Here is a 22,127-nt window from a genome sequence, read left to right as displayed (position 1 = left end):
CCCCCCCCCCCCCTTTTTTTTTTTTAAGCAGATGTTAGTGCAGTACAGTGCAGCAAAATTGATCTCCTGATTGTAATTCTAATGCCTCTGATAAACTCACCCTGAGTTGCCATAAAGCACATATATAATAGGTTGTAACCTACGGTGACATTCTTAAGTGCTGCAGTAGTGACTTTCTTGAAATGAGGTGGTGTGTAGGTTTTGGCTCCAGACTTTCAGGCAATTAATAATACTTCACCTCAAGAATTAGTGCTTTAGTGGCCTTGTGGCTTGATGCCAGCCTTACGAAGCAGCAGGAGTCAGCTCCAAGAGGTTTGGGGTTTTTTCTTCTTTTTCCCCTTTGCCCCTGGTACACACGGGCTCGACACCTCGGTGTCTTGCACTGGCAATGCAGTGCTGTGGCTGCCTCTTTTCCTCTTGGAGAAAGGTGGGTGGCTTGAGTAAGAGAGAAACAAAGGAAGCAGAGCTGCTGCTGCTGCATGCCTATGTTGAGGTACCTGTGAGAGGGGTCCTGCTCCAAAAGGAGCCTGGATGGCTAGTGCCGTTGCCTCAGTGGCTCCTGACGTCCCACATAAATAGATGCTCCATGTTACAGCTCTGCAGTGTTACCTGCCACGTTTTGGGTCAGTTTTAGAACACTGATTTATTTGAGACATCCTTGAAGAGCATTGAAGCCAGCTGTTAATGTAGCAATTGGGCAAAGTCGCTCTTATCCCAGAGGGAAATACGTGTATGCTAGCATGAAGACTTTTACTTGCTGATTCTGTCTTGGGAAACAGACATTTATAGAAGAAAAATGGGATACTGTCTCACTGAATTTAGCCAACTTCCTTGAAAAAGTTTCCTCGTTTTTTTGTCTGCTAACAGCTCTTCTGAAGACTATGTTTTACATTTTAAAAATCTTTTTCCATTTTTGTGACCTGTAAAAAAAAAAATGTAGCTAGTATATATTATCTATTAAATATATGCATAGTGCTATGATTGGTCCCTTGGCTCTAATAGTAAAAACCATATGCTGTAGCTATGAATCAGAGACCTCACAGTTACAAAGACCTCTACCAAAAGAAAAAAATCCTCATTGTATTTTTAAAGTGAATGCAAAACTTGCATTACTCTAATAAAATCTAGCAGGTATACCAACCAATATAAAGCCACAAATCATTTTTATAAAAGTGTTCGTATGTGTCCAAGTAATTAAAGACTTTTGCTTCAAACTATAACAAATTAGAATAATTGGAGTCAAAGGCAGCATATTGACTCAGGTGTTACCAAAATCTATTATTCCAAGTTAGCCTTTCCTTAAGCAAAAGGAAGAGTATACCTGAGCTTTTCCAAAAGAACGTTTCCTAAATAATCGTTCCTTGCTTCCCTGATGCCTGTCTTCTGCAGGAGTTACAGTTGGCTTTTCAATGTTACTGAAACTGCTTGAGTCTTAAAATATAAAATATTATAGTGATTTAACCCACTGCTGTTTTGCAGTGTGTTTGGTAAGGTGTCTGTGTGCCTGTAACCTTTCTGGTCAGCATCCTGGCATCAATAGTGAACAGGTAGTATGGATCAACATCTGGCAGTCGGAAGGGAGAAGGCAAGTACAACAGGGAGGAAGTTCTGGTTCTGTGGGTCTTCTGCATTCATTGTTCAGCTTGAACATCTACTAGAGATTCTTAGATGGCTTTGGAGTGTAGTGTGACAAGCACTGCCTCTTTCACAAAGCTGGGAGCACTGGTTATTCTCACCTGTTTCCAATGAAAACTGGCTGGGAAGAACAAAAGAGGGGCGAGAGCAAAGTAAAACTGCAGGAGTTGCTCTTACAATGCATGAAACATTATTGTTAGAATGTATAAGCCCTCCTTGGATATGTGATGCAGCTGAGTGAAAGCTTCTGGGGTGTTTTCTGCCTTCTGCAGCATTACCTCTTTTCCAGAATTATTATGAGACTTTAAGAGTTTGCCACAAAAATGTATGATTATTTCTGCTCTAGTCTGTGATCTAGACCACCTTAAGTCTGCCACTGTGCGCTGCTGCCTTCTGTCCATCAGGTACCAGCGATACGCTGCCCACCACGCCCCCCCTGCCACTAGCAGGTCCAAGTGTCTGAAACAGCGCAGGGCTCTGCTACACCCCGCCAGCAGCTGCCCAGAGAGTGCTCTCAGCAGGGCTGAGAAGATGCAAATCCTGATGGGTTGGTGCTGGAAGCTTAGAGGGTAGAGGGGGATGGGTCTGGTGTGGGGCTACCCATTCTGCCTTCTAGGAATAATTTATGATATGCACTTTGATGTTGTCTATAAGTGTACTATTTGGCATAGAACCATAGAATCATTTAGGTCGGAAAAGACCTTTGAGATCATCAAGTCCATCCATTAACCCAGCACTGCCAAGTCCACCAGTAAACTATGTCCCTAAGTGCCACATCTTCACGTCTTATAAATGCTTCCAGGAATGGTGACACAACCACTTTCCTGGGCAGCCTGTTCCAGTGAATGACAACCCTTTTGGTAAAGAAATTTTTCCTGATATCCAATCTAAATCTCCCCTGGTGCAACTTGAGGCCATTTCCTCTTGTCCCATCTGTTCTTAGGAAGTGCTCTGCTTGGCTGATTCCTGGGCTTCTGGAGGCCCTGTGAAGTTCACCCAAGGCAGTGTAAAGCTGAGCTAAAGTCCATGGCTCTTTGTTGATTTTTCTGTAAGTTTTGTGGCTGTTGATAAAGTGAAATGTTTGAGTGAACAAAACAGAGCAAGTCTGATTTTCATATGTCATTGCTACAAGGACAAAGTAAAGATCATTTAGCTGTGTAATCTGCAAAACAGAAGCTGAGTGATATCTGTGCACTGTTACGTGTATTGAGAGAGAGGTATATATTATATGTATGGTATATCTTTTTGCTAACATTCTGGAATACATATTTACCTACAATTTACCTACCAATTTTAAAGTATAATTAGCCTGCTGGGATGTATCAGCAGTCTTAACACCACCATAGTAGAATTTAGCGGATAAATTTGTGCGCTCTTAGACTTCTAATTTCACATTTTCAGTTTTTATTATAATTTTGGACAGCAACTAATACCTTATATTTTTGTTTAGAAGGAAGAATGCAGAACAGTATTTTTCTCAGAGTGCTAAACTAGAACTATGGCCTCATCTTTCTTTTCAGAAAATATCATAGAATATACTGAGTTGGAAGGGACCCACGAGGAACATTGAGTCCAACTCCTTGCCCTGCACAGGGCACCCCAAAATCACACCATGTGCCTGAGAGCATTGTCCAAATGCTTCTTGAACTCTTGTCAGGTTTGGTGCTGTGACCACTTCCCTGGGGAGGCTGTTCCAGTGTCCAACCACCATCTGGGTGAAGAATCTTCTTCTAATATCCAGCCTAAACCTCCTCTGACACAACTTCAGGCCATTCCCTTGAATCCTGTCACTGGTCACCACAGAGAAGAGATCAGTGTCTGCCCCACCACTTCCCCTTGTGAGGATGTTGAGGTCTCCCCATCTCCTCTTCTCCAGGCTGAACAGATGAAGTGACCTCAGCCAGTCCTCATACAGATTCTCCTCAAGGCCCCTTCACCATCCTCATGGCCCTCCTTTGCATGCTTTCTAAGAGCTTAATGTCTTTTTTATATTGTGGCACCCAAAACTTCCCCCAGCACTCTACACCCCAGTGCAGAGCAGAGCGGGACAATCATCCCCCTTGACCAGCTGGTGATGCTGTGCCTGATGCACCTCAGGATACCCCTGGTTGGCCCTCCTGGCTGCCAGGGCACTGCTGACTCATGTTCAACTTGCCAGTAACCAGGACCCCCAAATCCCACAGTGCCGCTCTCCAGCATCTCATTCCCCAGTCTGTAGACACATCCAGGGTTAAATTCAGCCTTTTTTCACCTGTAATTATCCTGTGACTATATTTTTTAACAATGAGAAAATGGTTTTCGGAGTTTTTAATTGAAAATAATTTTGTATTTAAACATGCCTGTTGACTCTCAAAGTCCATTTGCTACTTGGTTGGTTGAAATGGATGACATTAATAAGTAGCTGCTCCGCTAGACCTTCATTGTGAATCTCAGCCGTGTAGTTACGTCTGTGGTTTCACATCTGACCCACTGTTTCCTCCTACAGTGGCTCGTTTGTTTGTGAATCACCAGGGAACTGTAAGTTGCCCGAGGAGGAGCTCCCAATGCTGTAGGTTGTGCCACCTCCCTCGCTCCGGACAGTGTCCCACAAGTAGTGAGGAAAAGCTGTGATCATGCAGCATCGAGTGAAAAGTCCAACAGTGTAGCTGGCATTATCAGAACAGCCATTTGTGGAGACTTGTTGATTCTAGAAACCAATATTCTTAGAGAAAACGCGCTCTCAGAAAGAGAAGGGGGGGATTGCGTGGTACAGGCACGGAGCCCTGTGTGTCCTCAGTCCTTATCAGCCCCTCGAAGGCGGGGCTATGTGGCTGCAGCTCCAATGCAGCGCTCTGTGACAGTTTGAGGAGAAACCAGCAATGAACGTCACACAGGCGTTATCAGCAAAAAAATCCCGAGTGCTTTCCTTTCACGTTGTGGTGTTTCAAAATGCTGTCAGGCCAGTGGCGCAAACTGTGAATGAGTATTACGTACCATAAATCCTAGTAGTTTCCTGGATTAGACCAATTAGTGTTTGTTTAGATAATTCAGGGTTTGAATGACTTCCTCTCCGGAAACCCCAAGCCTGAAGTGCTAAGGCGGCACACCTCGCCTGCGCTGCCTGTGCAATTGCTCCGAGAGGCTTGCAGAAGATAATCACAGTTCTGCAAATACGGGGGAATTGCAGGTCATGTCTTACAAGAGGAAGCATTATTCACAGCGCTTGTCAGTTATTAACTTACTGGAATTACAGCTTTCATTTCATGCAGTGGCTATTGTGTGATGATACCAGGGTTCAAAGCCTGGATTTTGAACTTCACTCAAGTCCATGAAGTCTTTAGGGGTTTCAGAGGTGAGGAAGGGATATACAATTTTAGCATATGTTTTCATTGGCAATTTCTTTAGTATGTTTGATATTCTCAAATAAAATGGTCTATAACAGATGAGTAGTGTTTATCTGGTGCACCTTCATTTATGAGTAGGAATCTGCTGCTACCAAAGAATTGGGTGGGTTCTGTTAGGTCCCTGGAGAGGGCTTTTCATGTTAAACCACTCAAGTATGAGGCAGAGCAATCTTGTCTATAAAGAGCTATTTCGGTCTTAAGGAAATAACTTCAGGAGCAAATGAGCCTTGGACATCTGTTTTGTTGGGTTTTTTCTCCTGGTACAATTTCCATACTAGAAAAGCTCACACATGGCTGTGCATATGTTGTTTAATCTCTTAAATTGCAATTATGATCAAAAAATGAGGAAGGAAGTCTATGACTAGGAGAGCAAAGCGGGGGGAGGGGGGTTAGGCATATGGGATAGACCAATATTCTTGATTTCTCCTTCAGGGAATAGATGTCATCTGTCATTCCCCCTAGCCTGGAAAAGATTATATCAAAGGGATATGCTTCATCTGTAATGATGAGATCACCTTTTCTGCTCCTCAGGGAGCTGAAGATGGTGAAAGAAGTTTGTTTCCCTCAAGAGCCTGGCAAATAAGTTCTAGCAAACAGCAAAAAACAAGGGTGTGGGGAAAAGATACCCAAGGGAATCCAGCCATGGTCTGTCATAGCTGTATGACACAAGCGGCTGTTCGAACTGTTGGGATATGTGGATTTGCCCTTTCTTTAAAAAATGATAATGTTTGTTCTCATGCCTTCTTTGGCAGTTTCAGGTGGCTCTTTCCTCTCAAGTAAGATGCAGGAATGTGCTGAACAATTTTAAAAGCTTACTTAGCTGAGCTTTGGGTTAAACACCTTGCACTTGACCAGTTGGCTGTTCAAATAAAGTTACTTTCGTTTTTTCCAGTACATAGTATTGTAAGTTCAGTCTCAAGAGATTTGATGTGATTGAAGTATTGTCTTCGTTGGGGGAAAACCAAATTTTTTATTGTTATTTTGCAGGTAGCTTCAGGTGAATGCAATGAAGACACTGAAGTTTACAACATTACCCTTAGTACTGGGGATGAGCTCACTTTAATGGGGCAAGCAGAAATCCTTTATGCAAAATCTTCTAAGGAGAAGTCACGGCTCAACACCATCTTCAAAAAAATTGGGAAGCTTAATTCAATTAGTAAGCTAGGCAGAGGCAAAATGCCCTGCCTCATCTGCATGAACCACAGGACCAACGAGAGCATCAGTCTCCCTTTCCAGTGCAAGGGAAAGTTCAGCACTCGCAGCCCACTGGAGGTGCAGATGCAAGAAGGGGAGCACACAATTCGCAATATAGTAGAAAAAACCAGGCTGCCCGTTAATGTGACAGTGCCGAGTCCTACACCAAGAAACCCTTATGACCTGCATTTTATCCGTGAGGGGCACAGGTACAAGTTTGTCAACATTCAGACCAAGACTGTTGTAGTTTGTTGCGTGCTTCGTGGAAACAAAATCATTCCCATGCATTTTCCTTTGCACTTGACTCTTCCAAAATTTATTCTACCTGATAGTGTGGTGAAGGGGGAGCTGTGGCATGAACCCCTCATCCAGCACTGGTTTAACATATGCCAGGAACAGTTTGACATAGACGAGTATTCTCGTGCCGTGCGAGATGTAAAGACTGACTGGAACGACGACTGCAAGAGCCCGAAGAAGAGCCGGTGCACGGGGCACAGCCACGTGCCAAACTCCCTCAGCTACGCGCGGGACGAGCTCACGCAGTCCTTCCACCGGCTCTCCGTCTGCGTCTATGGCAACAACTTGCATGGGAATAGCGAGGTGAACCTCCACGGCTGCAGGGACTTGTGTAACGAGTGGGCCCTGTTCTCTCACGATGCTCTTCAGTACCAGGAGTCGGGGGACAGTAGCAGTGATTATCTTTTCCCTGAAGTTAGCGAAGAATCGATGTTTCTGCCTACGAAATCAGAACTTCCTTATGAAGAGCTCTGGTTGGACCAAGGGTCTGGAAAGGGTGGTGATCAGCCTCTCTCTTGCTCGCTAAGTGAGAAGAACAAGTGTGACAACTACAGAGGATCTTTCCGATCAAAGTGTGGTACCGCGTCTCTTCCTGTGCCTGCAACTATCGGAACAACCACAAAGTCTTCAGATGTTTCCCTACCTCCACCTCCAGTGCCTCCGAAATCAGAAGCAGTAAGTCAGGGTTATTTATGTTTGTTTCTTTCTTTCTTTAGGTGGTGAAGAGTTTGCATGCAGATCGTTTTAGGAAATACTTGGTGGAGGGGGAAGGGCACATACAGAGCAAGAAAGCAGTCAGACTTCGCAAGATGTGCAACTTCAGCTAGTTTCCTACTGTGTGTAAGTCATGCCTTAAAAATCACAAGAGTATATTTAATACTACTGATCTAGTAGCTTAATCCTGATACTTTCAGGTGATATTTATTTTGGGTTTCTTGCTCACTCAAACAAGGTCTAAGAATTGCTGAGTCACTTCATTCTCTTGTTTTCCGCATCTTCTCTCCATGTGACCTCCATGTTTTCTCATACTTTCTGTGGCCAAAGTGTGTGGGGCATGACCACACACACAAACTGCCTCAGATGACCTTAGTGTGTGTCTTCAGTTAACAGGCTCTGATAATGAGAACAGCTATAATTTTTACAGATTTGAAGTGTTTGTTAATGAGAGATTGTCTTCTCTACTGTGAGCCTATAGCAGATATTGAAGAATATTGTGGCACTATCCTCAAGGAAACTTTATCGAACTAGACCTTAACTAATCATTCTGTACTGCTTATTGAAAGAAAGTATGTTTAAATAGGAGCTCTGCAGAATTGATAAATGAGCCTTCTAGTCAGTTTTAAACAGAGCATGTTTCCTGGCCTAAGGTTTTTAATGAAAACTCATGGGAGAAATCAGTTCTCCAAACCTGAAATGTCATGGAGACTTCAGAGGAAAAATGCAAATACGTTTTATCAACAGGAGCTTATGTGGACTGGCTGGAGAATCCACCTGTTATGTGCTCCCTTGACATAGTCCTAAACATTATTTAAAAAAAAAAAAGAAAGAAAGGAAAAAAGAAGGTTCCCCAGGAAAGACTGTCTAGCAGTCTTTAGCAAAGTGTCAGTGATACATACTTATATTGCATTAATCTTGGTGGATATCATTTATCAAATTTGTTTTGCAGGGTTTTTTCTGGAATTTAAAAAAATATATTATTCCTGTTACAAGTCCTGTGGTGATTTCAAGAGCACGGCTGTACAGTAAATTAAGACTAATTTGAGACCAAACTGTAGCAAACCATGATGATCCCACACCTTTCCTTCTGCCATCTAACAGTCCAGTAGTGTTGGCTGTAGCCTTTCCCTCACAAGTCAGGTCAGAACCTGGTTGAAAGCTAAGTTGTGTTCATTCATGCTGGGTTAGCCTGCAGTGGATTTCCATGGGGATGCCCCTGGCCAGGCTCTGTGCTTCCTGGGGAGGTGCAGCGAGGAGAGGGGAGGAAGACGCCGTGCAGGCACGAAATGCCCAACTGCAGCCCTTGGACTGTGCTGCCAAAACTGCCTGAAAAGCAAATGCAGCAGCTGGAGCAGCCAGGAAAGGCAAGACATTATGTCTTCTTAGCAAAGCGTTTACAAACCCAAGAGCACTTCCTTGCCTCTGAGGTCAGGTATGCACTGACACTTTGTCCAGACTCTTGGACGAGTGCCCAGCAGCACCATATCGGGATGAGGCTCCCTGGCAGCCTACACTGACATTAACTGGTGTGGGGCTGGTCCCGCCCTCCTCCACCTCCTCCTCCTCCTCCTTTCCCAGACACATCATCCTGGCTTCTCTTTTGTGCTGGCTCTGGCACTCCTGTGCCTGGGCAGGCAGCCAGGTCTGGATCTGGAAAATGATTAGTTTCCTGCTGATTTCTGCAAGCTGAACTGCTTCTGCACAGGGTCAGAGGAGTGCTGGAGTGCCGGGGAGTGGGTGGTGGGGGAGGAAGGCTGCCCCTGCAGCAAGGTGAGGGCAGCCCTTGTGCCATGGGGGTGATGATGCCCGGATCATGCCTGAGATATGAGGGTCTTATGTCATCCCTGAGGTGTGGGAAGTAGGGTGCTGGGAGAGCTGTGGAGCACCTGCACAGCATTGGTGTGGACCCTCATATTTGGGGTATAGTGACTCCCTTTTGGGGCCAGCAGGGTGACATTTGGGGTAGATGTGTATGTTGCCCTTGAGAGTTATTCTGTAAAGTGTGGAATTTTGTCATGTGTGTCTTACATTACTGAGGTAATGTGTGAGTGCTGTCAGCAATGTGGATATTGCTTTCTAGCCAAGTTGGAGAAATAACTTCTGCTAAAGATATTAGCTTGCATTTAAAAGTGAGCAGGGGGTGTAGCCCCATTAAAAATAAAGCTAAAAACCTACATTTCCACAGATTATAAGAATTTAGACTCACTTTTATGGCTTCCTGGAACAGCTTTGGAGTGAGTATCAGTGACCTACTGAATTCATCTGTGGGCTGGGGCTGAGGAGAGGTTTGCATGGTTTTCATGTAGGTATTTATAGAGTAAGTAGATCTCAGGAGCTGCTGAAGAACATGCGGTTTAGTCATCACTCCCTCTAGAATGATATTCCGTAGCATTTCTGTATAAAGGTTGGCTGGCAATTGTATTTTTGCACTAAATTTAAAATGTGCGTCCAGGAGCTGTTTGCAGGACAGGAAAGGACATCTGGGTATTTCAGAAGCTGTTCTGGTTTTCTTCTCTCCAGCAGGATGAAGCATTCTGATATATCACGTGTATTTTCTAAATAACTTTCAGAAAAATCAAAGCAGCGTGAAGGCAGAAGGCAGAGGAGGGGAGAATAACTTCTGAATTAAGGCCTGTAAATTAGTAATTGCTTCATTCCCCAAACACTAATTTGCATAAAATCAGAGGCTGTTTTCCTGATTGATATAAAGCACATCCCTGATGGAGTGCACCGGAAGTTCAGGCTCCTGTGGATGAGGAGCATGGAACTGCTCTGTGTTACACTCACAGTCATACTGGTGACAGGGCAGGTTTTATCCAGGCAGCTGCAGAGCTGGTCACTGCAATGGGCACTGTAACACCCAGATTCAGCAGTGACACCCCAGGGCCCAGGCGGTGCTGGCAGGGCTTGGGCTGGCAGCAAGGAAAAGGAGCAGAGGTCTTAAAATCAACATAGCACCTTATGCCATTAGAAACAGGTCACCATTCCTAGGTCACAGGAAGGAGGGTTGGTGCATGAGAGGTCAGTATCAAATAGAAGTTTCAGGTTGTGCAGTGTAAATGTGTTTTATCTGTATCTGACAGCCATGTGACATGCAGTGCTTGCAGGGCAAAGAGTATTTCCAGCTAAGAGCAGCAGCCATCGAGGTCATTGTCCTGTCACACTGTGGCTGTTCCACTCATCTCCCTTATTTATTTCATTGCCATTCTCTTGGACCTAGTGAACGTGGCTTTCCTGAAGCTTCCCCTTGCTGTTGTCCATTTAATCTGCAATATCTCTACTTTTTATTCCTCTGCTGGGTTTTCTGGGGGCTGTGTGTGGCAGCTGTAATTATAGTTTTATGACAGGGACCAAATGGGACTCCAAACAGGTGTTATTTATGGCTTCCTTCTGATCTGCAGTCTAGGTCAGCAAGAGAGTTTGGCATAGTTTGTTATGCCAGCACCTTTGAATGCCTCAGTCTTCCCAGGAAAGAAACACTTTAAGCCTTTGACCATCTGCTGTGCTCCAAGAGCTTCCCTGAATGGTGTCTTTAACCCCATGGATATATATTCAATAGCATTCAGTATTAATTTTGCCTATTCTGACTTGGGGAGGGAAAAAAGGCTTCAGGCATCCGTGGGGCACAACACTAAAATGGCTGAAGAGTTTTATGCCTGAATTCAATAACAAACATGAATAAAATTGATTCATTTTTTTTTCATTTCTTTGAAAGAGCAAATAAGAACCCTTAGAACAAGATTTATTTCAGTGTTTTATGCTGTCGGGCATTTCCTGTAATTTTGACTTGTTTTGAATTAGGGAAAAAATGTAGTACAATGTCCTAGTCCCCAGTTTTCCATTTCACAAAAGTACTAAATATGTTATTGCATTTTGAAAGCACTGAAGTGGATTGCAAAAGGTTCCACATTTATTTTGTTTTTAAGTAAATTAAATCACTTTAATTGCTAATTATGTGTTGCAGAACTGCTAAGATAACTTTTAGTTCTGCAGTGCTGTAAAATTTTAAAATAAACTGCAGCTTTCAAACACAAAAATAATTTCCCTTTTCTGATGCATCTAAGACTGTTTCAGACAAGGAGAACATAGAGGTCTCCTCCTGCCCAGGGGCAGGTGGTGAATTGTTAAAAATCCTGCCTGGCAGCCTAATTCTCAGCAGCCTTCTCATCTCTAGCCCTACTAAATAAAGTTGCTCTCCCAAATATGTCCTGATGAGATTAAGTCCTTAATTCCATCATCTTTTTATATGGGGATGGATCCTGACATTTTGCTCCTACATAGACACACCCAACTGAATTTCAGGTGAGCAGTGCTACAGCTGTGTGTTGTGAGCTGCAAGGTTGTCTGGCTGCATGGAGCAGACCTGTTGGCTTGGTGCACTGTTTGAACAGACTCTTGTGCCCACACCTTTCCACTTCTACATTTTGGACAGCCTTATCCTGCCCTGCCTTGGCAGCTACAGAAGGACTGAAGCTCCAAGTTTGAATCCAGAAGCTGGTAAATATGAGATACATGTACTATTCCTGTGGGAGGGAGGCTGGGAATTGTCCTAGAGCTGGATGACTGACTATCACTGGTGAAGTAAGTCAGGAAACATCAAAGTATATTGAGATCTTTTCATTACATAAGCTTGGTTTATTACATCTAAATAAACAACACTAATGAAGTTTAGGCATGATGAATTGCTCCTTACAGAATGTACAATATCAGGAACAGTCTGTCTGATTTTCTATGTTACTGGAAGGTTCTTTTACTTTTTAAATGAGTGGCTATCAAACTGCTGAAACGTGCCCTAAAAAAGATTGCTAGTAGCTCTGCCAGTGGCAAAGTGTTCTTTTGGACTTCTTTGACAGCTACATACTGTTGCAAATGTATATACCTTTTCATTTCTCTCTTCTCCTCCCTTTTTAATTATTTCCTTTCAAAGAGTAAGGCAGAACCAGATGTGTTTCATCTGGCTGAGGCTGCTGTTGCCCAGATTTTCTTGCTGCTTGCTTACGTGTTCTTCTTTTGTACAGGTAAAAGAGGAATGCAGGCTCCTCAATGCTCCCCCGGTCCCACCACGGAGTTCAAAGCCGTCCTCCACCAGTCCTTCCATCCCTCCTCGCACAGTGAAATCTGCACGACAGCAGACCCGCTCTCCCAGCCCCACTCTGTCCTACTACTCTTCAGGACTGCACAACATGTATGTGTCTGAGCTGTGGGAGCACCGTGCTAGCACTTTCTGAGAAAGTTAAATTTAGCACTGTTCTTTTTAAAGGCGCTTGTTTCTAAGGCACGGTACGGTGTCAGACTTGCTGACTTTTTGTAAAAAGGGCTAACCTGTCAAGTTATTTTTAAAGATTCAAAAGGAAGAAAAGCTCCATCAGGGACTAGGTTTTACTAGATAGGACATAGCAGTTGATATTAAATACCTGCACACATTGCTAGAGGTAATACCGCTCTTAGGTGACATAGGCTGTCTAATTAAAAAATCATGTATAGTTCTCCATGTTTCTTGAAAGGCTTGAATCTTCAAACCAGACCACCTCAAAGCTAGTTTTTGGGTGGGATTGCAGTGCTGCATGCAGTGCAGCCAGCTCTGATAATCAGGGACACAAAAAGAGTGTGGTAATCCAGAAATGTGTTGTGCTAACTATATGGGAACCTACAGGGTGGATGTGATGGAGGACAGAAGGACCAGCAGACACCACTGAGTGTGAAGTGAGGTGTAGCAGAAGGGGGCCAGACATCAAACACACTTCAGCACGACCCACAAACTGGAAAATCCACCCAGGCTGGTTGAAAGTTGACAGTAAATTCTGAATTATGTGGCTGCACAGCTTTTCTTAGTGATACAGTGTCCTTCCTTTGGGTTCAGAAAGTATATGCACCTTCTGAAGCCTCACCTCCTTTTTACCTTGGATGTCTTCTTGCCATTATTTTTGGTACCCCTTCAGTGACACAGTGTGTGGATATTACAAATTAATCTGAAACATCACTGAATTCATTTCAGCCTGGATGCAGTTGGGATAATAACTTGTGCTGGAATTGCCTTACTAAGCCATACTGCACATTTGCGGCTTAGTGTTGTGGATCTGGCAATGATCACTCTAGATCAAGGCTGCTTGCTTATTTTATGAAAGCCTGTTGGGTAGTTCTGTCAAGGTCTACTCCACAGGAGGTTGAACACAAGACCTCCCAGCTTTTGGGGCCCACCAAATGCTGCCTTCTCTCTTTGTAGCTAAGAATACATCTGCCTTCCAAAAAACTATGAAAAAGCTAGGAAAACAGAAGTGAAGTTTCTCAGGAATGCAAAAGGTTGTAGTGAGGTGGGGGTCAGTCTTTTCTCCCAACTAACAAGCAATAGAGTGAGAAGACATGGCCCCAAGTTGCACCAGGGGAGGTTTAGATTGGATATTAGGAAAATTTCTTCATGGAAAGGGCTGTCAAGCACTGGAACAGCCTGCCCAGGGAAGTGTTGAAGTCACTATGCCTGAAAGCGTTCAAAAAAAATGTATATGTGTCACCTGGGGACATTGTTTAGTGTGGACTTGGCAGTGCTGTGTAATGGTTGGATTGATGATCTTAGAGGTTTTTTCCAACCTAAACAATTCTGTGATTCAATGATTTGCCTTGAACTTCACAGTATTTGCATGAAATTCATCTCCACCTGGGTCCAGACCAGACATCTCCATTTTGGTGGAGTTGACCTACCAACACCTCTGTGTTGCAAAGGAAGCTACTAGAAAATTGGCGTTGTGTGGAGTAGCCAGATTGCTGGTGAAGTTGCTTTGCCATTTATATCAACGGTCTTGTTTTCTGGATCACGAAAGGTTGCAGGCAATATTTTAAACAGAAACAAAGTCAGTATGATTTGTCCTTATCTGCCTCTAAAAATGCCTGATGCCTGACTTAAGCTGTGTTTGAGGCTTGTCTTGCATCCTTTGGCACCAAGTCCCAGGGAGTTAATTTTAGTGGAGGATGAATAAGGAAGTACTTTGAAAATGTTAAAATGTTATTTTATCAGTTTTCAGAAATTCCATTAATTTTTGAAATCAATAAATGTTCCAGTTCCAGTATGGAATTAGAGAACAGAAACAGGATCAATCAATTTAATTGCTCTGTATGGTTGGTTGTTTACAACACCTCGCTGACTGTTTCCTCAGCTTGATGGCTTGGTTTGTGAAAAATGATTTGCACTGTGTGCAATACACTAGTTGGCCTTTCAGCAGCCAGAAGTGACCAGCTGATGGTGTATCCCTGCTGAGTGGGGAAAACTCCATCTCTCCTACTGTAAATATCCAGCTGCTTTACCTGTCAGACTTGTATTAGTGACGTAAAGAGACGAAAAGTTCGGAAGGCACGGAATGGAGACTGAGGGATGGTTAGAAAGAGGGAAACTGCATCTGTTGGGATGGATATTTTCCAGTGATGCAGATTAGAGCTGGTTTTATGCATCTGCACTGTGTATTTGATCTGGGCAAGTCCAGGCTGGCTTCCTCTCTGATCCACTGTAAGTACACGGGGAAGTAATTTTGTGTCAATCCACTGAAAACTATGCTGGTTTTTGATAACTGCTCCATTCTCAAGCAGTTTCCACTGAGCTGTCATGGGGTGACTGTTGAGTTTCTTTTTTGAGTAGTTAGTTCTCAGGAGAGATAGGTGACTAATTAAAACAATTTTTTTCAACTGGTGGTTTCTGTCTGTTCTGTTGAGTAAGGATTTATAAGTCTGCTAAGTGTTTTTCCAGTGTTCTGGTTTAGTTGGCCAAAATTCCAAAGATCAGCACAATCTTTCACATTTTCTTTTAGAAAGTGGCATAGAATCAGCAAACATTTGCTTTTGATAACAGCTTGCGTGCTTTTGTTGTCATCTCCGTCTCTTGGGAACGCCTGGATATAAACCATCAGTTCCCTGGGACAGGCTGAGCTTAGTTCACCACCTGGAAGTGGATCAGGGTAACTTTCTTTAGGTGCCTTTGAACAGCAAGTGTTTGACATCAAAGCATTTTAAAGATCCAGACACATCAACAAGTTACTGTGGGTAAGCTTAAAGCCTGATACTTCAGCACGTCCAGCTAGGTCTGCTTACCCTTCCTGCTAAAACTAATCCTTTGGCAGTGAGCATTAACTCACTCTGTGTCTCTGTACTCTGCCCTGGTGCACATGGCCTAGTGCAGGGTGACCTGCCCCTCATATGAGCTTTTGCATACCATGACACATCTGTGCTATATATATAGAAAAGTACTGGACTAGAACATCTTTCTAGTATATGTGAGGCTGTTTCTCATCCATGGTGGTATCCCTCAGGAATTCAACAGTGAAAAACTGAGTATTTGTGTGATGACACAGAACTGAATTGAGACATCTACTGTTTTTATGAGCTTGAAAAAACAAGACATGAGGCTTTTGGGTATATCAGCATCTTGTCAGGCTTATAGAAGGGGTGAAGGAACTGTCAGTGCATTAATTCAAACATGTTAATTCAAATGTGAAAAGTTCTGCTGGAGGAAAGAAGATTCTTTCCTTGTGACGGTCACCCTCTGACTCTGTCAGATGATTTATGAGTTTATTGAAATGCCAATTTTTTTCTTACTAACAACATCTTTTCTGCTTTGTTCCTTAAGTAATGTCACAGAGAGCGACAACACCAACCCAACTGAGAGCCCACCCGTTTCCTGCTACCCATGTAACATGATGAAATCTGAATCCAAAGAGCCTGAGACCACAATGCCTTTGGGAAGCCCCTCAGCTGAAGCTCTGCCTTCGAGGTTATCTTGGCCAAACCATTTTTCAGGAACTGCTGAAGGCCTGAACAGGAGTGATTTCCTGCTTGATCCAAGCAGGAGCTACAGTTACCCCAGACAGAAGACTCCAGGTACGCCAAAGAGAAACTGTCCAGCACCTTTGACTTTTGACTTCGATGGGTGTGAGCTCCCAACGGGGTACTCCCCGCTGACTCCAGCAGAGTTCACAAACACCATCTCCAGCTGTCCAAAGTCAGCAAGTTACTCTCTAGACTGCACTGATGAGAAAACTCTGGGAGTCAGCAACACAAAGCAGAGCCATTCGTGTCCTGCCTTACCTCCTCGGGCACCCAAGTCAAGTGAAGATAAGATGGTTACAGACATGTGTCCCTTGCCACTGAAAATAGATGGTGCCGAGGAGGAATCAAAAACTGGCTCTCCAGACATCTTGGAAGACCAGTATCTTGCTAAAAAGGGCATGCAGGATACATTCTCTGTGTCTTACCCCTTCTCGTCTCCCCTCCACCTCCAGTTAGCACCGAGGTCTTGTGGGGATGGCTCTCCCTGGCAGCCACCCACAGACCTTTCTGGACTCTCGATAGAGGAAGTGTCTAAATCGCTGAGGTTTATTGGTCTGTCAGAAGATGTCATATCGTTTTTTGTCACGGAGAAGATTGATGGCAATTTACTGGTTCAGCTTACAGAAGAAATCCTATCAGAAGACTTCAAGCTAAGCAAATTGCAGGTTAAGAAAATATTACAGTTCATTAATGGCTGGCGGCCCAAGATGTGATGCTGGCTAGCTTTTAGTGAAACTGTATGAGGTGTGCTCGATACATTTGAGCTAATACATCGCTTCCTGTTTTTTGCACTAAAAATCCTTCCTGTAAATAGTAGTAGAAAAATTCTTACTATGCAGATAAACATTTTTCAGTGGTGAATGGACTTTTTTTCTATGTCAATAATAAAGGTAGAGAACCTGCAGAGGTGTGCCTTTGTGCATCCCTGAATATTCAACAGCTGCTAAAAACCGGACACTAAGGGAACTTTGACTCCATAGTCTGTTAAGACTTAGTCGTATTTATTACTGAACAATTTGATGCTGAAAGACACACACCAATCCAGTTTACAGTTTTGTGTTAACTGCAAAAAAAGGTATTTCTTATGGGATTATTTCTGTTCACATAATATTTGGCAACGTGCTGTGACTTGCAGATATACAAAAGCATTGGTTTTGACACTACATCTGAAAATGTTAAGAATTGCTGTGAAGTGCCACTAGCACACTATTCTTGCAGCATTATTTTTATTCACAGTATCTTCCTGACTATCTGTAACATGGATGCATTTTCCATGTTACTTTGAGCAAAAAGAGTTAAATGTTTTTAAACCAAGAGTCATGCTTAGCTCGTTGCCCAGAGGGGAGGGAGAAGGGGGATTTTCTACTGAGCCACTCTGCCCTGGCCAATTAAAAGTTTATGACCTGTAGATTTCAAAAGTTGCTTTTGTAGTCGGATGACTGGAGTAAATAGCATGACTTCTGGTCGTGCAGCTTTCTCATGGGAAAAGCAGTTCAGTGCACAGACTCCTTTCTCAGCAGATCCTGCCTGCTGCAGCAGCCTGCTAGCACAGCCCTTGCAGGAGCTGTGCTGTGGTGGAAGGTAACAGCTCCTTGTGTTTCCTCTGCTGCTGTTCTGATCGTCTGAAAACACGCTCGGTCTTCTCTCCTATTCCTGCGGTCGGATCTGTGTGGGAAGGTGATCGTGCTCCTGTGTCATGCCTTTGAAATAAAGCATCGGCAAGGTGGGAGGGATCGGAAACAGAGCACGGCATGCTGCTGAGAATGGGCTGAGTGAGGTTTTGGACCATGCCACAGGAAATGTTTGTGATCTTTTCAGTTCACCTGTCTTGTTTGCAGTGGGCTAGAAGGATGTGGGTGTCAAAGTGGGAGGGGCTGAGCATCAAAGGACGTGCTAATTCAGTTGCCCAGCTGCAAAATCTGCACTAGATGTCACATGTAAGTAGCAGTTAAAAGGGAGCACAGAGATGGTACGTGGGTATTAGTCTGCCCGTGGAGACCTCTCAAATTTAACTGCTTAAAAGGCTAGGAATAGGATTAACTTTTGATAGTCCTTTGTGGTTTTCTTGTAGTTGACAGAGCTCTCTGAAATGTGTCTAAAAAACCCCTGGATCCCCCTGCCTTTATATACTGGATTCAAGGATTTGTGGAGGTCCTCAGGAAACACTCTGTGTTATCCCTTCCTCCTCAGCAAGTGTGCGTGCCCAGGATCCTCAGGTGGTCAGAGCTAGGAATGCTAGAGCAATTTCACCTTCACTTGCTGCTGAGCAGAGCCCTGGCTAGGGGAACACCATCACCTGCCTTGTTTACCTTTCTGATGTATAAAAAAATATCTCCATTGTAGGGCACATAGTTGGGAGCATCAAGAGAAAATACAGAGCAGGGACAAAACTGCTAGGTTTGCCTGTTTTCTCAGCCATATTGACTCATTAAAAATAATTTATTAGCAAATAGAGCTTTTTGTTGTTGGGGCAAATTTCATGTCATGTCGCCATGACGAAGCCAAGGTGCATTATTTGTCTTGCAGAATGCAAACCACCAGTTCCCAACCAGAAGGCAAATCCCAGTTCTTGTGGGTACTGTAAAGGCAACAAATACCCCAATAGAAAAACCCCCACGACTTCATAATCCTCTTTTTCATAATGTATTGGCTTTAAGCAACACATGAATAGCTTTCTCCAAATGCTTTTTAATTAGCATCCTAAAATATTTTAGCTGCAAATAGGATGAGATCAAATTCAGATACTGTTCAGACGTGTGTGCTTGTTGGTAGACAGATGCAAGTTGAAACCAATTGCCTTTTAAACCTCACTGTGTCAAATGAGTGTTCAAATTTGAAAGGGCCAAATATTTAATGTCAGGTACTTGTCATTGTTTTGCTCAGCTTGTTAATTCTAGGTAAAAACCCCTAAAATATCTAAAAAAAAAAAAAAAAGAAAATATTGCAGTCTTGGTAATATTAACATTAAATATTGCTAACACCCCCCAGTATATTAACATCCCTGACAAAGTAGTTTTCTTTGACTGTGGATTCACACCTCTTCTGTTACCTCTGCTTACCTGCTTGAAGTGGTTATTCTTGCAAAGAGACTGGTGGAATTTGCATTCATGACCGTGCTGCATCAACATCTCACATGCATAAACCAAAATACAACTGGCCCACAGAAAGGCCCAGCAATGTGCATTGTTTGCAGAAGCTGAGCCTGTGCACCAAAGTACAGCTAAAACCTCTACCTGCAAACTTGCTATTGGTGGCCTTCCAGTTGTCTCGTTCTAGCTTGGCACTGCTTACTTTTTTTGTGCATAATGTATTAGCATTTAACTTTTTCCTTTGCCCTTAGCCACTTGTTGCCTTCATTTTCCAAGCCATTTTTTGGGATTTAGGTGTTCCTAAAATTTGTGTTCCTTGAATTTTATGACTCCAGTGTTGATCTACCTGCTGTGGTGCCCAAGCTGGACTGAAGTTATCTGCTCTGCTGAAATCAGTAGAGTGATGAGCAAACTGAGCAGGTGGAGTGTTGTGGCTCAGCCTTTGGATCCTAGGTTATGGAAAGGGGTATCTTTCAATAGGTAGCCAGGCACAGCGTGGAGGTCAGCAGTGGGGAAAACCAATCTGGTTTTGGGCAGTAGTGGAGTCCAGCCATGTAGATGGGAGTTGTGTTCGTTGTCTTTGGGGCCTGAGAGCTGTAACCATTGAGCATTGTGCCAGAGTGGGCCAAAAATCACTTAAATTTTTGAGGCAGTCTGCTAAAACAGGCCAGTCCTAACCTTGGGTTTCTTCCCTCAGATTAAATAAATGTAAGGCCTCTGGTGCTTACCTGGTTATTGGTGTCCGAGCTCTGTGTTACCTTTGGGGTTTTTGTTTGTCTGGGGGTTTTGGTAGCAAAAAATATGGCATGTCATCCTGTATGGAGCTGTCTCTCTGTCCTGCACCAGGAAACACATCCTTTCTATGCAACAGTTGCATGTTGGCACAAGGACTGATGCTGCCTTCAGCAGTGAAAGCCGGATTCTGGCATGGAGGCTTTTCTGGAGGTGGACATTGAATTGGGCAGGGGAGGCATGGAGAGGAAACTTGAGGGGAAATGCTAGTTTCTTTCAAATGCTCATTGTGCCTAGGATTGAGATTCTTTGTCTTGCTGCCTGCCTGGCTAACCAAAGCTGTGTTGACAGCAACTCAAAGTGCATACTTGCGTTCTTATTCTTGCCATATTGTAAAAACTGCCTACGGCTAGAAACTTAGACAGAAAACATTTGGTCCATCCAAAATTAGAAGGGAAATGCATTTTGAAGTATTCTTTTCAGCTAGAAGCAAGGGTTTGAAGTTACTGTGTATTACTGTGTATTTTCTAATACAACAGGTTTACTCGCCACTTAAATGAACTTCGTTCCACAACAGCTTCAAGAGAAACAGCATAAACAGCGAAGCTGCCTGAAAAGGCACCGTGTTTCAAACCTGTCTATAAATAATTGTTTTCCCTTATGTTTTCATGTTAAATCAACTTCTTGATTGTCCTCCCACAAAACAAATTGTGCTGGCACCAGCTTCTTGTGTGCTTCCCAGTGGGTTGCCTGCCTGCGGGCCCAGCAGGAGGTTACACCATGGTACTTAAAAGCCAAACACCAGCCCTGTGAGAGGACTACAGCTTAGCCCAGCTGTCCTGGCTCCTCTTACTGATGCTCTGAAATTGCAGCGTTCCTGTATGCAAGCCAGAAGGTACAGATTAAATCCTAATAAGCAAGAGGGATCGTCCTTTTTATTTATAGGGATGGCAGGGCAGTGTGGAAATGCAGGCCCCTTGTTGAGACCTAGCAATAAATGACTCTTCATTTTGTTATGTCTTAAATTCCTAATAATCCAGGAGTTGTTCCAACTTCACAATTTTTGTGTGTAATAACCAAATTTTCAGTGTGAAAATCTGCAGAGTGATTCTCTTGACTTGGACAATCTTCTGAATGGTATTAAAAATATGTTAGTTCTTAGCGCTTTAGATTCACTTTGGGTATGTCAAAAAAGTAACACTTGGGAAAAAAAGAAAAAAATAAAAAGCCCCAAAACTTTGGCTTAGTGCATTTCCGTTATAAAATGAAGCATGGGTTTTGTGGAATTCTGTGCTGTTTTGGGCTTTTGTGTAAAAGGCTGAAGGCAGATTATTATTTAAACCAGGTGCAAATAAATATCCCTGTAATGTATATGAACAACTTTAAACCGTGTATTGTAAGTATATAAACTGTATATTAAAGACACTATTTTCATGATACTTCAAATGCATACAGAATTTGTTGTACTAAATCAGTCGGGTTGCATGTATTATATAAAAGGGTTGGTTTTCATTTAGTAATTTCACTGACTTACCCTCTTGCTCATCTCTATAATTTGGAAATAAGCACTTCTCAAATAGTGAATTTCACAGAGTAAGATTGGGATAATTGAGAGGAGTAATCAGGCTTTTGCATTTAACCTCTCAAGACATGTTACTTTTCCCTGTCTTGTAATTTCACTCGTTCCCCTTCAGCAAGAGTATCGAGCTGTGTTTCCCCAAAGAACTTGTTGCCAGACAGCAGACGTTCACCTAAAACATTATTTTCCCAATCCCTATTACCTTTGTTTTGGAGGAAAGTATTCAATTATAACTTGGATATGCTTTTAAGTGCAAGACCATGGGCAAATATTCCTGCTTTGCAGAAAGTCTCTGAGGCATTTATTGGATGGGGAGGAAATGAGAGACAAACCAATGTTGTGCTGTAGGTTGCAGGTTGCCTGTTCTCACTTCCTTCGATATTGGCAGTGGAGAGAAATGTCAACTCTACAGCCATCCACGTGTTATGCAGATAAGTTGCTACTGTGCCAGATTCCCTTGGGCTGAAGCTTCATTCACTGATACCAGGCCAAGAGAAAGTTTACTACAGCACAACAGTCGTTGTGGAAGGGTTTATGGAGGGAGTCATTAATACGTGTTTATGAGACATAAAGCAGGGCAGGATCTGACACAGTGGTTGCCGTTGGATTTGAGACAGATGGGGTTTACTTGCCTCCAACCCTCACCTCCGGGAGAGGAAAGAAGCGTGTCTGGAGGCAGGATGTGCATCACAG

At 43.3% G+C, this 22,127-nt stretch overlaps 1 protein-coding gene across 1 annotated transcript in view; it reads left to right on the top strand.

The window, feature by feature from the left end:
• GAREM1 (GRB2 associated regulator of MAPK1 subtype 1) overlaps positions 1 to 21,294 on the top strand; it is an 80,837-nt gene extending 59,543 nt beyond the window's left edge. The window contains exons 4-6 of the mRNA XM_017727395.1: positions 6,006 to 7,184; positions 12,245 to 12,411; positions 15,835 to 21,294. Coding sequence (XP_017582884.1) covers positions 6,006 to 7,184; positions 12,245 to 12,411; positions 15,835 to 16,747 — 2,259 coding nt within the window. The 3' untranslated portion in view covers positions 16,748 to 21,294. The remainder of the gene's footprint in view (positions 1 to 6,005; positions 7,185 to 12,244; positions 12,412 to 15,834) is intronic.
• Positions 21,295 to 22,127: the final 833 nt, after the last annotated feature.

This window comes from Corvus brachyrhynchos, unplaced genomic scaffold (genome assembly GCF_000691975.1).
Source record: "Corvus brachyrhynchos isolate BGI_N302 unplaced genomic scaffold, ASM69197v1 scaffold60, whole genome shotgun sequence".
Taxonomy (NCBI): domain Eukaryota; kingdom Metazoa; phylum Chordata; class Aves; order Passeriformes; family Corvidae; genus Corvus; species Corvus brachyrhynchos.
The sequence above is the reverse complement of the archived record's forward strand: the minus strand, read 5'-3'. Positions and strand labels throughout refer to the sequence as shown.